The 14,366-nt window shown below is 39.5% G+C and overlaps 1 protein-coding gene across 3 annotated transcripts in view; it reads right to left on the bottom strand.

The window, feature by feature from the left end:
• Positions 1 to 14,366, bottom strand: part of card11 (caspase recruitment domain family, member 11) — a 278,081-nt gene that overhangs the window by 142,548 nt on the left and 121,167 nt on the right. For all 3 annotated transcript variants that reach the window (XM_087997712.1, XM_043711897.2, XM_043711898.2), the window contains exon 5: positions 8,622 to 8,801. In XM_087997712.1, the coding sequence (XP_087853838.1) occupies positions 8,622 to 8,801 (180 nt within the window). The remainder of the gene's footprint in view (positions 1 to 8,621; positions 8,802 to 14,366) is intronic.

Genomic DNA, 14,366 nt, shown 5'->3' with positions numbered 1-14,366 from the left:
GCTGCATTGCAAATCCTGGAATAGTTTCAAACCTGTGATTGAATGATATGGTTCAAAAAACCAATCATAAACTGCTCAAGATTTTCTCTCATGGTTTATGATATCAACGGAACATTGAACTGACATTATCACCTTCTAATCACATCAGGGATTCAACATTCCTTATGAAGTTCACTCCATGTGGTCATGGCCTGTTGTTAGTCTAGGTTATCAACTAGCCTACTAAAATTTTTTAAGACGTAGAATAATGTATTGTCTTACTAAATGTCTGTTGTTCTAGATAAGATGTTGGAGCTTCTGTGGAAATGGATGACAAAAAGGCTCTCAGACATTTTGTATAACATTCTGAAACATCTAGTTGCCAGATTATCATGGATAAGTTTATCAGATACAGGCAAATTAATTCCACATAAATGGATGTAAATCTATAATTGATTCGTGAAATATCCAGAAACATCGTCTTGAAAATACATGTTTTCACACTTTTACATAAAACCCACTTTCTTTAAGTATTGTCCATGTGTCATCACATTTTACACTGAGCAAAAGATACCAGCACAGTCACCACTGGGATCGCATCAAAAAAAATTATGCTACCAATGATATGATTGATATACTTAGTGCAGAGCTTCAGTTATGAGTAACACACTTATCGCTGATTCAGGAGTTGTGGATTACTACTGATCAGGATTACCTACTCATTGTTACATTGCTATTTGTGAGAGCTTGCTGTACGTAATTTGGCTGCTATGTTTCCTCGTTTACAACAGTAACTATTCTTCAAAATACTTCATTGTAAGTAAAGTACTTTGGTAAGTTTTGAGGTTGTGAGAGGCACTATAAAAATGCAAGTCTTTGTTCTTTCACTGGTTTTTTGTTCCTAGATAGGTCCTGATGCAGCATCTGGCCTCAACCTAATTCTGCAGTCACACTAACAACAATTGATTTGTGTCCTTAAAGCGGAGGGTGCTCTACTAATTTGCCAATTCATCCTCACTGTCCAGAAAGAAGATATCTCTGCACTGTCAGTGTTGTCTCATTCGCTTTTGTGGTGCAGTTTCATGTTGGTTAGTTGCAGTCAAACTATGGACTTTAATTGAACTTCCACCTCTGTAACATCATGAAGTTCCAGTCCAGTGAGCCCATGAAGCAAGAAAATTGTTCATGATGTCACTGGAGCAAAACTTCATGTTGGCAAATGGGGATTGACTGAGGACAAAGTTTAAAAGAATACATCCCACACACATTAAAAAGCTATCTTAAAAACAAAAGGATTGGCTCTCAATACTTCCTTAGTGATGATTATAGAATAGTGCTATTAATTTTATATATAGGATTTCTTTATATAATGCTTAGCTAATGAGCAAGTATTACTAGTTATTTGGCTTGGTGTTTACATCAAGTAAATTATCACTAAACTCTCTTTGATTATAAAGGAGAGTTGAACAGATGTGATCTCACCTGAAATGATAATAGTCTAACAAGATAATTAGAATCTTGTTAGTAATATCCCAAGACCAGAACAGATCTGTGTACACTATTTCCAGATCTAAGAGACCAGTGCAAAATGTTTTAAAAATCAAATGAAGCACTATGTAATTAAAATAGAGATGCTGGGCCAGGCAATGTGTTGTAACTGCATGGTGTGGGAGATGTGAACCCAATTACCTGAACACCATTTCAGGAGGCAGTCACACCTCTTAGATTAACCATCTTGAATTCGGTCAGTGGTCAGGGACAGGAGGGTGTGACTATAAATGAGCGATCCAAAGGTGGTGCTGAAGGAGTGTCAGCCCTTGTGCTTGTTTAACAGGTTCGAGATTATTGCTCCCTGTGTGGATGAGAATGCGTGCTGTAGGGAGGATGAGCAAACTGACCATAGCACCGTGGTACAGGGAGCCATTCAAGTGAGGGCAGAAAGGCGAAATGTAGTTGTAATCAGGGATAGAATAGTCAGTCAATTAGACACTATTCTCTGTGCTCAGGATTGAGAGACCAGAAGGCTGTATTGCCTACCTGGGTTCAGGATATCTTGTGGACTGCAGAAGAACTTGGATTGGGAAGTGAAGGTCCAATTGTTGTGGGCGACATCGGTACAAATGATATGGGTAGAAAGAGGAAAGTGGTTCTGTTGAGGGAAATGTACAGTGACGGGCTAAATTAAAAAGCAGAACCAAAAAAGGTCGTAAACGCTGGATTACCACTTGAGCCATGAGCAAATTGGCACAGGGTCAACAAGGTTAAAGAGGTAAAGGTACGGCCTAAAGATTGGTGTAAAAGAAACGGGTTCAAATTCATGGGACATTGACATCAGTACTGAGGAAGGAGGGAGCTGTTCTGATAGGACAGTCTCCACCTGAATAATGCTGGGATCAGAGTCCTTGTGAATTGCATAACTAGGACTGTTAATAGGACTTTAAACAAAATGGAGGTGGGTGGGGTGGTGGTAGGTTCAGTTGTATGGAAAATTATGGAAGAAGTTAAAGTGGGGGAAAACTCAGCAGAGATTAAAGTTGAAGAGTAAGTTATAGGACAGACAGAATGGAAAGGACCAGCAATGTAACTTCAGGCACAGCAGGCGAGGGAATAACTATGAGAAGGGGGTAGTCAATGCAGAACACAGGGTGTTGTACCTAAATGCATACAGTATATGAAAAAAAAAGGTAAATTAGCTAGTAGTGTAGTTTGAAATGAGCATTTACAATGCTGTGGGTATCACAGAGATGCAGTTGCAAGGGGATCAGGGCTGGGTAATATCCAAGGATATGCTTCTTATTGAAAAGACAGGCAGATGGCAGAGGGGCGGGGTTGTCTTGTTAGTAAGGAATGAAATTAAATAAATAGCAAAAAGTGATAGAGCATCAGAATGCATCAAATCTGTGTCAGTATTGTTAGAGTAGGTTCATTTGGCAATTAGGAAAGTAAATGTGATGTTCGCATTCATTTCAAGGGGGCTAGAGTACAAGAGCAGAGATTACTGCAGAGGCCCTGGTCAGAGTGCATTTGGAATATTGTGAGCAGTTTTGGCCCTGCACCTAAGGAAGGATGTACTGGTCTTGGAGGGGGTCCTGAGGAGGTTCACAAGAATGAACTCAGAGATGAAGGTCTTATCATATGAGGAGTGGCATTCGATGGAGTTTAGAAGTACGGGGGCGGGCTGAGTGATCCTGTTGAATACTGAAAAGGGAGCCTCGACTAGAGCCCTAATACAGTGGGTATGGAGGAAGTGTTTCCACTAGATTAGGAACTGACGGCACAGCATCACAGTGAAGGGATGATCCTTTGGAACTGAGATGAGAAGGAATTTCTTCACCCAGTTCATCTATGGAACTCACTGCCAGAGGGTCATTGAGTGTATTTAAAACAGAGATAAATCAGTTCTTGATTGCAAGGGTATTGAGAGTTACAGAGATAAGGTAGGAGAATGGGGTTGAGAAACACATCAACCACGATCAAATGGTACAGTAGACTTGATGGGCTGAATGGCCTATTCTGCTCCAATATCTTATGGTCTAATGGAACTACGACTGCAACTGTTTTGAACATTCTCATCAATTTGATAACTATTGATGATGATGATATTGGCAATGAGAACAGGATTAGGCACCATTCAAAAAGAGACAACTTTATCAGCACAGAAATGTCTGGATAAGATATTGCTGGTAATAAATCATACCTATTATATCTAAACTGTACTTTCAAATTATAAGGAGATCAATGATTTTAGTTTTTGCCTTTGTAATTTACAATTTACTTCCACAGAGGATTGTTGAAAGATAATATTTCAATTTTGTGCGAATTAATTGGTATATCAGACCAGATTTTAGATGATACTCTCAAAGGCATGCCAAACCATTACAATTCAATGCTAATTATTGGTCTACAGAGCTAGAGTATTCTTTTTTCATCAATTAATAAAGAATGTTTATGAAGTTACATACTAGTGAATGGGTGTGTATTCGAATAACCTTTAATGGTCTGATTGATGCTATTATAAGACCAGAAGGTTACACTGGTGTTTAAATAACCCGATCATAAAGTCCAGCCTGTCATTTCATCGATCGGAGTTCATTTTAATGCTTCATTAGAACTAACTACAATCACATTAACATCTTGTTTGTTTTTTGATGTTCAACAAAATAAATCAATGTTAACCATTATATTAATCATGTTAACTGCTTCATTTTGAAAAGAGGTCCTGTTGGTAAGGTCTATTCTTGATCCAAATGTGAATAAGAATTCATGAAAAAAATACAAAATGTTCTCTATCTGCAACACTTGAGTAACAAAAAAAAGTGCATTCTGATCTCAAATTATAAAACCCATTGTTAGTCCTGAAGCTAATTTTAATGTTCCTTATACAATATTAAGTCTGAACATGTGATGTTGACAATAAACAACTGGATGCATGGTCATTGAAGTACATGGGATCATGGAAGAAAGATAGCAGAAAGTGCAAATCTTAAGCTACTTTGGTTTGGTTGAATTATTTGGCTGAGGTGTTTGACTATCTCAATCAATATAATTTGGCTTTCAGTTCATTTAATCTGGTCAGAGACTAACTGAATCAGAGCTGACACAGTCAGTGAGTCATAGGAAGCCATAGTTAGAGGACCATAGGCCAGAGGCTGGGAGTGATAGTCATTGTTATTTTGAGTTGGACAGCTCGGACAATCAAGGGAATTTGGAACAAGAGCAAGAAATTTGAATTCAGCAGAGGGACCTAGTCAAAGTCAAAGCGTGAAGGACAAAGGAGCGAGTAAAACAGGAAGCAAAAGGTGAGCTACTAGTCTAGTTGAAGCCTGTGTAGGATAAAGTTCAGAGATCAAATGTGGGAAAATGTGGTAAATCAAAGAATCCAGACGAGGGAAGAAAAGTACTTACATTGGAAATGTTCAACAGCTCATGACAGGAAAGGCTACACTTAATGATTGATAACTGGGCTGTGGACTACTGAACAGTTCTCAATGACAAAGGCCTCCTGTCTTTTAATTATTATGTGCATGGCCCCTCAGGGAGCTGAACAGCTTGGGAGTGTAAATGTTTTGGAGAAGCTACCAATCTCTGCAAGGGGCCAAAGCTGTCTCTTTTGTTTCCAGTGAAACATGGGCGGCACGGTGGCACAGTGGTTAGCACTGCTGCCTCACAGCGCCAGAGACCCGGGTTCAATTCCCGCCTCAGGCGACTGACTGTGTGGAGTTTGCACGTTCTCCCCGTGTCTGCGTGGGTTTCCTCCGGGTGCTCCGGTTTCCTCCCACAATCCAAAAGATGTGCAGGTCAGGTGAATTGGCCATGCTAAATTGCCCGTAGTGTTAGGTTAGGGGTAAATGTAGGGGCAGGGGTATGGGTGGGTTGCGCTTCGGCGGGGCGGTGTGGACTTGTTGGGCCGAAGGGCCTGTTTCCACACTGTAAGTAATCTAATCTAATCTAATCTAATAATAAATCTAATCTAATCTAATAAATGCAGTTTATTTTTGCTCAGCAGTTGCTGTAAGCCGTGACTTTTAACCAATAATCCAGACACGTTATAGGTATGGACCAGTCCCTTGTATCATCTCCAAGCAAGTGAAAGTATCCAAGGAAGTTCAAATCAAGCAGCAGCACATCCTGACAGACCAAAAGGTACGGCTCAGTGAAGCATATGAACAGGAACAATTGAATTGATTTCCTCATCTTTTCTTCCACCCATCTTACCCAAGTTTTGTTTTCTGCCTGCATGTGTGTATAGGGGGTAGTTGAGACGGGGATCACAGTTTTAACTAGTCAAATTATTTGCGGACAATTCGTAATTGTTTATCTATAGTTAGGGTTTATTTAATTGTAATAAATAGCAATTTTTGCTAAGTGCAGAAACCTGGTTTTCTGCCAACTTAGGTCTGAAAAAGACAGAAACTGAGGAATTCTAAACACTTCTTAAAATCTTTAACTTTTACGGTAGGAACAGCAAGGCTTTAATTCCAGCATGCTACTCCAGTCAGGTATAACACAGGTAAATGACAGTTTGTATTTGTTCCACCCAGGGTTAGATTATTTAATAAAACAAAGAACTGCAGACGGTGAAAGCCTAAAACAAAAACGGAAAGTGCTGGAGCAATTCAGCAGGTCTGGCAGCATCTGTGGAGAGAAAAATAATTTTTTTGACCCTTCATCAGAACATAATGGTTCGTATTTGGCTTATAGGGAGGTGATCTTTCCATGTTGATTAAGTTGTTTGGTTTAAATATATCAATATTTGTGACAGGAATCATGTAATTAATGAGGTAATTAGTAAATTGGTCTGATCAGTTTTGGGAGTGCAAGTACACATGATTTGGAAATGTGAAAAGAATTAACCGGCTACAAATATTAAGAGATAAATCTGTGTCTTAAACTAAATTGAAAACTAAATGGCTCTGTAATGTCTCACTAATGTTAGAGGAACTCCCTAAAACCATCATTCCTGCTGATTAAAACTATTTTGAAACAGTGTAATGTAATGAATATTATAATGTTGGTTCAGGTTACCCAGCTGTTACCAGTTGAGAGATCTGAATCCATTAAAAAGGTTGTGAATTCAAGTCTAACTCCAGGGAATTGAGCACAAAATCCATGTTTACATATTCCAACAGAGTACGGAGTTGAAGCAGTACTGAAAGAGCACTGCATTGACAGAAATGTTATCTTTCAGATGAAATATTAAACCAAGGTCCCATCTAACCTTGCAGGTAAATGTAGAATTCCCATGACAGTATTGAAGAAGTGTAGGGGAGTTCTGCTATATTCTCTGGACAATATTGATCCCTCAACCCACATTTCTAACACAGAAGGACAATCTGGCTATTTATCTTATGTTGCGAGAGCTTGCTACATACAAAGAACCTGCCCGCTTCCTGCCTTACAACCACTTCTACACTTCAAAAATACTAAACTGTCATAATTTCTTTTGAATGTCATCAGGTTGTGAAAAGTGATGTAAAAGCAATGCAAATTGAGTTTTGAAAAGAAATAGATGTATTTTAAAGTAGATTTAAGAATCTGATCATTGAACTGTACGGTACAGATGAGGGCATTCAACACATCAAATCTGCACTAATGAAACTATTCTAAACCTGCACTCATCCCAATTCCCAGCATTTGTGCAAAGTCTTGAATGTTTGACATTTCAAGTGCTTGTCCAAGTATTTTTTAAAAAATGGTTGTGAGGTTTCCCAGCTCAACTACCGTCTCAGGCAGTGCATTCCAGATTTCTGCCATTCTCCAGGTGAAAAGCCTTGTCCAAAAATCCCTTCTAAATCTACTGCATTTCACCTTAAAATCATGTCCCCTTGCTATTCACCCTTCAGCTAAGGCAAACAGTTTCTTTCTATTTACCCTGATCTCACAAGCTTATCCACCTCAATCAGAAAACCATCCAACGCTCTACCCCCGCCGCCCGCCCCCACTCCCAACCCTCCAACAATCTTCTCTGCTCTAATGAAAGTAATGTGTTTTTGGAGATTGGGGAACCACATTAGAGTGACCAATAAAAGTCCCCATGTCTACACTGTGACAATGACTAGGTTCTAGTCTCCCTGAAAGCGTGAACATTTTTTCTACATCTGCCCTGTTAACTGCTTTCATCACCTGAAAGCTCTCAAACAAGTCACTACTCAGCCTTCATTATTCTAGTCAGAAGTGGCCAGCCTGTTTCATTCTTGACCATTCAGCTCTAATGCCGGGAACAGAAAAGGCTATAACGCTGTGTTGATGAATTCCATTAAAAGAGAGTTGAATGAATAACTGATTTGAAATAGGATGCAAGATCAAAATGAAATTTAAAGATAATGGAGATTACAATCATTGCTCCGTTCTTGAGGAAAAGGGCATGTTACTACCTGTTTAACATGTTCCAAACAAACTGTGCAATCAAGGTATGGGGGGGAAGACGAGGAGGTATTCTAGAGTGCATTTAACATAATGGGAACAGTACTGAATACTGATCCATGACAATACATTTTCTCATTGCCCTGAATGGTATGTGATGAAGGAGGCCAGAGGATACCTTGACAAATTTCCCAAACCTTAATAGGTTTCTCATGAAATGCACCCTTCCATCCATCAGACACTTACTTTCCTGGATTATAGTACTGAAAAGCTCGTCACCTGTGCTACCAATATTTCTGTTTTAGACTGGCTGCAGGAAGCCTTTTGAGTTGATGCTGTTGTCACAGTAACAGCAGTTATCAGAGACCCTGACATTGTTTGAAATAATCTGAACCATGCCCTGTGATGGGAACGAGGGCTTTCAACATGTGAAAAATGACAGATTCAGCAAGATGCTGAAACGAATAAGTTGGCAGTCGGTTTGGAAGCATTCCATACATTGACTGGCAGAGGTTCAAAGTAGGACGCAAATGGCAGCTCTGTTTTCTAAGCAGAAGGTTATTCAGTTATCACAGGCACCGGGGAGTGCAGTCATCGACAAGCTCATCAAAAGGTACTTAATTGCTGCGACACTGTCTCAATTGCAGGTATCCTATGGTCTAAAACGGCAGTGAAGCTTTTCATCTCTTAATCTAAGTCTTGTTTCCACAAGGAGGAATTGTATTTTTTTTATATGCTTATTTGCAACAACATTTTGGATTAATGTTGCCCATAGTTACCTGAATGATTGATTGCAGCTCCTGGACTTTGGTCTTTAACATTTCATTCTCTCGTTCTAACTCCAGCACCTGCTCCTTCCTCGGCCTTTGCTCAATGTCATTTTTCAGTTTGAGGGATTGATTGCGTTCCAATTTGCATTCTTCTTCCACCTTATTTAACCTGTGCTTCAGCTGATCGATCTACAGCAATGTGGGTACAAGAGAGGAAAGAACAGCATGATTCGTAGCAAGCTTTTAATGGAAATCAATCATTGGAAAGCAACAGCAGCAAATTAGCACTAGAAGGCAGCTACTCTAATCCCCTTGCCTTGTATCCTGTTATGCAGTTTGCTGTTCAAATACTAATCCAGCACCTGCTTATCTGATAGCATTGTTTGTGTCCTATTAATCACCCTTAGTAATGCTTCATGTTGAAATAAATAACAGTCAGCTTGCAGAATTTTATTAACTAACAACAGCAATTTGAATATTTTCAACCTACTGAACAGAATCATATGAAAGAACAGGAGTTGGCTCATTAAGAATCTGTCTCCTTTCAATAAGGTCATAGTTCATCAGTATTTTAACTCCATTCATGTGCCTTGGTTTTATGGCCCTTACTTAACAATACTCAGGTAAAAATTTTAAACTTGAGGTTTATAGACACCCAGCCTTGATAACATTTTGGTAAGAGATTTTCAGATTTCCACCATCACTTACCATTACCCTCATATGATGCCTTGAAAGACTAGCTTCAATTTTTCATGATTTGGAGATGCCGGTGTTGGACTGGGGTGTACAAAGTTAAAAATCATACAACACCAGGTTATAGTCCAACAGGTTTAATTGGAAGCACTAGCTTTCGGAACACTGCTCCTTCACAATCACCTGATGAAGGAGCAGCGCTTTTTAATTTCAATTTTTCAATATGCTCCCTTGCTTTTAACTCTTCCCCCAGAAGAGATGCATTCACCTTAGCTAACCCATGAGCTCCTTTAATCAGCGCTGCTTCATTGGATAATATTTGGAAATACTTGGTCTCATATAAGAAATGTTGAGCATGTGCCCAAAACGTTAACACTCAAATGAAAAAACAAACAGTACAGAAAGTGCTGGAGAAACTCAGCACGTCTGGCAACATCTGTGAAGAGCAAAACAGAATTAACGTTTCAAGTCCTATGACTCATGTTTAGAAATAAAGGGACTTGAAAAATTATTTTTATCCTGTTGATAAAGGGTCAGGGGACTGGGGAGGACTGAGTGGATCAGCTGATCAGGCTGACATAGACAAAGAGAATGCTGATGATCGTAAAGGAGAGACGTAGATGCAAATATACGTGCTTTTGGTCCATCTCGGACTTTTCCCTTCCCTGATTTTACTTCTGTTTCTATTTCTGGGGATGGGCTGTCCTCTGATAGACATTCCAAACCCATCAACTCCCACAGTTACCTTGACTATACATCCTCACTTCCTGTCAATACTGTTCCATTCTCCCAGTTTCTCCATTGCAGCTGTTCTGTTGCTGCCAGCTTTCACAGGTCCTCCCGTTTCCTGAACCGTGGTTAATGGGGTCTGCAGATGTGTTCAACCCATTTTCCACACTTCTGCTCTCACCCTTACCCCTCCCTCCCAGAATAATGTAGGTTGCTCCTTATCCAGCACCGCCTTCCTAACCTGCAATCTTCTTCCTGACCTCTCCGCCCCCACCCCAGTCTGACCTATCACCCTCACCTTGACCTCTTTCCACCTATCACATTTCCGACGCCCCTCCCCCAAGTCCATCCTCCCTACCTTTTATCTTAGCCTGCTGGACAAACTTTCCTCATTCCTGAAGAAGGGCTTATGCCCGAAACGTCGATTCTCCTGTTCCCTGGATGCTGCCTGACCTGCTGCGCTTTTCCAGCAACACATTTTCTGCTCCTTTTCCTCACTTACTACACCACCATCTCTGCTTTCAAAGGATCATCCGCAGCCATTTCCACCACTAACATTCATTCTGTGACACTTTGGTCCACATCTCTATTGCTCCTAACACATCTTCCACCCCGCACCCCCATACAAATGCCCATGCAAATACTGAAAATTTAATATATGCCCTTTTACCCCTTCCTTCCTCGCTGTCCAAGACCCAAGCATACCTTCCAGGTGAAGCATTACTTTAGTTGTACTTCTCTCAGTCCAGTCTACGCTATTTGTTGTTCACAGTGCAATCTCCTCTATATTGGTGAGACCAAATACAAACTGGGTGACTGCTTTGAGGAACACCTCCACCCTGTCTATAAGAATGTCATCCCATCATTCTAATTGCATGCATGTGAATTCATAATCTTGCTCTCATGCTGATGTTTGTGATCCAAGCCCAGTAAATTCCAATACAAGTTGGAGGAACAGCATTTCGTTTTGCATTGAGGCACTTGACAGCCTTCAGGACTTGACATTGATTTCAGTAACTCCAGAGCATGAACTATTATCCTCTAATTTTATTACCACCCACTCTTTATCGCACCCAATGTCCTCATGACATGGATTTGTTCTCAGCAAATCCAACCTATTTTCAATTATTCATATCTATTTGTGTCTTGATCTCTTCTTCACAGTCTTTTGCTCTGGGCACTGACACCAACTGATTCACTTACTCCCCTCTCCCTCTATCAGCAACATAAAAAACATAATTCTCTCTCCCTTTTCAGTTTCAAAGAAGAGTAAGTGGACTTGACACATTTACTGTTTCTCTCCATCGATGCTTCCTGACCTGCTGAGTTTCTCTAGCACTTTCTATTTTTAGTTCAGAAAAATTAATAGTGGTTATCCAAACTATTGCCACATATGTGGAAATGAACACTGCAATTTTGGGCTATGGCTGTTAATTAACTTCTAACATTTATCACAAGAATAATGCTTAGGAACAGATCATTGCTCATCGAAGGAATGGAAAGGGGGCAAAAAGGAGAGTCAGGTTAGGCTTTATCTGTTTGTAGTTTACAGCAAAACCACTTCCCTTGACTTAAATACACTAAGTAGCAAACATCAGAAACATTTCTTTCACAAGATTGCAAAGAAATAGTGAACATTTAGAAGTTCTGTTCAGTGGGTAGCATCGTCTGCATTTTTGAAAGATATTCACAGTACCCTCAATAGTTCAAAGTAAAAATACATCTTCGAGATATGGGAAAGGGGAAAATCCAAAACTCATACCTCCGTTGTCAAATTAAACCATCAAAACATCAGTGGTATTGGGTGAACTATAACTGAGGTCAGTACTTCCTGATCAGTGAATGGGAAAATATTGAGACAGGGCGCTTATTCTCAATTATTTTTCAGGAACTTGACTTGACAGAGGTAGCAGGTGCGTCAGAACCTACCAAATGCAGGTTCCCCTCCAAGCCATATTCTATCTAACTTGTAACAATATTGCTATTCCTTGACTGCCAACGGGTCAAAATTTTGGAACTCCCCCTTCCTAACACTACTGTGGGTTTACTTACACTACATGGACTGCAGCAATTTGGGAAAGTAGCCCGCCATCATCTTTTTAAAGGTAACTATGAATGAAGAACAAGTCCATATCCTGTGAAAGAACATTTTTTAAAATTCTCCTAAAGTTGTTCACATGTTGAGGTTGAAGTAGTCAAGATGGCATTTATTGTCAATTGTTATTTTCACTGAAAAAGTTTTAATGGTTTCCCTCCTTGTGGTAATTGTGTTCCCACAATACTGATGGGTAGATCATGTATATGGATCTAAAAGGATTAATACTTAAGCACCACTCACTGTGATGTCATATTGCCTTGCGGACAGAACAGCTTATAATCAACAAGGTGTAAGAATCCTCATCATAGCCTCTTTAACAAACTTTATTATATCAATCACTTAGAAGTAGTTGCTAACATGCAATAAAATACTTTTTCAATAAGAGCCCCAATGTTTTTCCATTCCCACACAAGACCAAGCAACCTCTGCAGATTCTTACACTGAAAGGGGATGGTTGCAGCAAATCTAGTCTATGGTGAACAGCGGTGTGGATTCTATTTCGCTGCCTCATACAGTATGCTGCAAACAGTGGTGAAAATCTGAAGATTTCTCAATATCTTCAGACTCCACTTTAAGTTGTCTATTTATGCAGACTCAGCGGCAAGGAAGAACTGAACATGAAGAAAGTTGCAGAAAAAAACCTATGTGACCAAATTCAACACAGAGGAATCTGTAATCAATGGCATAAGTATTGTAAGTGCTGGCAAAAGACATACAACAACAGCAGGAAAGTTAGGAACTCCCTGAAGGTTAATTAGCTGACATAGTCTGCATTATGTGGTGGGCAATTTGTCAGAGCATAACCTGATTTCGGGATCAGCTGGAGAACTAATGGAAATGAAGATTCCATGGCTGAAGTTTGAGACTCTGGGTGGCAAGGGACACAACTGAAAACCAGTCTCATAGGCTGAGAAAGCAAAACTAAGGAAAGTACTTAAAGCTCAGATTGAGTGTCATGGCCATAACAGATGGTCACCAAGTGAAACAGCTACAGCAAGGGAAATCAAGGCTCACAATAGCAATTTAAACAGAGGATGCAAACCATGGGGCATCATTAAACCTGAATAAAAAGGAGCAAAGGGACACCCCAAAACAGTTGTGGTTGAACAGAAGAGTGTTAGGAGATATTCATTATAATGTTTGTTAATATGGGGAGTATTTACTTAAACTAGAGAGACAGAGTGGGAATTATTCTCGACAAAAGCCAGGAAAGAAATAGAGATCATTATTCAAGCCACTAAAAATGGAAATCTTCCATGAAAAGCCATTAAAGAAGCAGCATTCATCTCCTTAAATCATAAAGAGCAACAAGGCGACATTATTTATTTAAGCTGCAGGCAGTGGTTTTCACTTAGTAAAGTCATGGACCCAGCAGGAATCATCTAGTTTACTCAAAGATATGAATTTTCCACTTGATCACAAAATAAGGGGAACCCCTGCAGTTCAAGAATGAAAAGCAATAGCACTGCTATTATAGCAAAGTAAAAGCCTATTATGCAATGAAAATAAAAATTCACATTTGGAAGACCTGGCATCAGAAATAATATTACTAGGAAAACGTAAAAACAGGAATGGCCCACATAGAACATAAAATGGACATCTTGAAGAAATCAATTTCTAAGATACTGTGATAATCATTTAGGATCTTGCACTCTAAAGTAGCGGTAAATGGGGTATTTGGAATTTCAATGTTGTAAAAATCAAATTTTTAAAAATAAATATCAGAAAGTAATTTTGAACAAGGATTTTAAAATGGCTTTTCTCAGAAATCATGTGACTTAAAATTAATGACCCAACAAGCTAATTACTGATTATTGTTGACTTGAGTTTCTATGAGTGACAGAAAAATGAACAGGGACCAAGCACCAGGAGATATGCTGTTTAACAGTTTAAATGTCTCAAGTGTATTTCTCAGTGAGACACAGCCATGAAGAAAATCACATCTGGTCAATGTGCAGAGAGTTGCTGAAAGCTAACACCTGCAACTACATCAGTTCAATAAGATTCAGTTTCAGGGAGAACTTGTAAAGTGGATACAAAATTGGCTTGACTATAGGAGACAAAGCGTGGTGGTGGGGTTTTATTGGCCTGGAGGTCTATGACCAGTGGTGTTCCAAAGAGATCAGTGCTGAGTCCACTGTTGTTCATTATTTATATAAATTATTTGGATGAGAATTTAGGAGGCATGGTTAATAAGTTTGTGGATGACACCAAAGTTGGTGGTATAATTGACA

The sequence above is a fragment of the Chiloscyllium plagiosum genome, unplaced genomic scaffold (genome assembly GCF_037043375.1).
Source record: "Chiloscyllium plagiosum isolate Xiang-an unplaced genomic scaffold, Cpla_swu_hap1 HiC_scaffold_20, whole genome shotgun sequence".
Taxonomy (NCBI): Eukaryota; Metazoa; Chordata; class Chondrichthyes; order Orectolobiformes; family Hemiscylliidae; genus Chiloscyllium; species Chiloscyllium plagiosum.
Note: the sequence above shows the minus strand (reverse complement) of the source record. Positions and strands in the feature narration are given on the sequence as shown.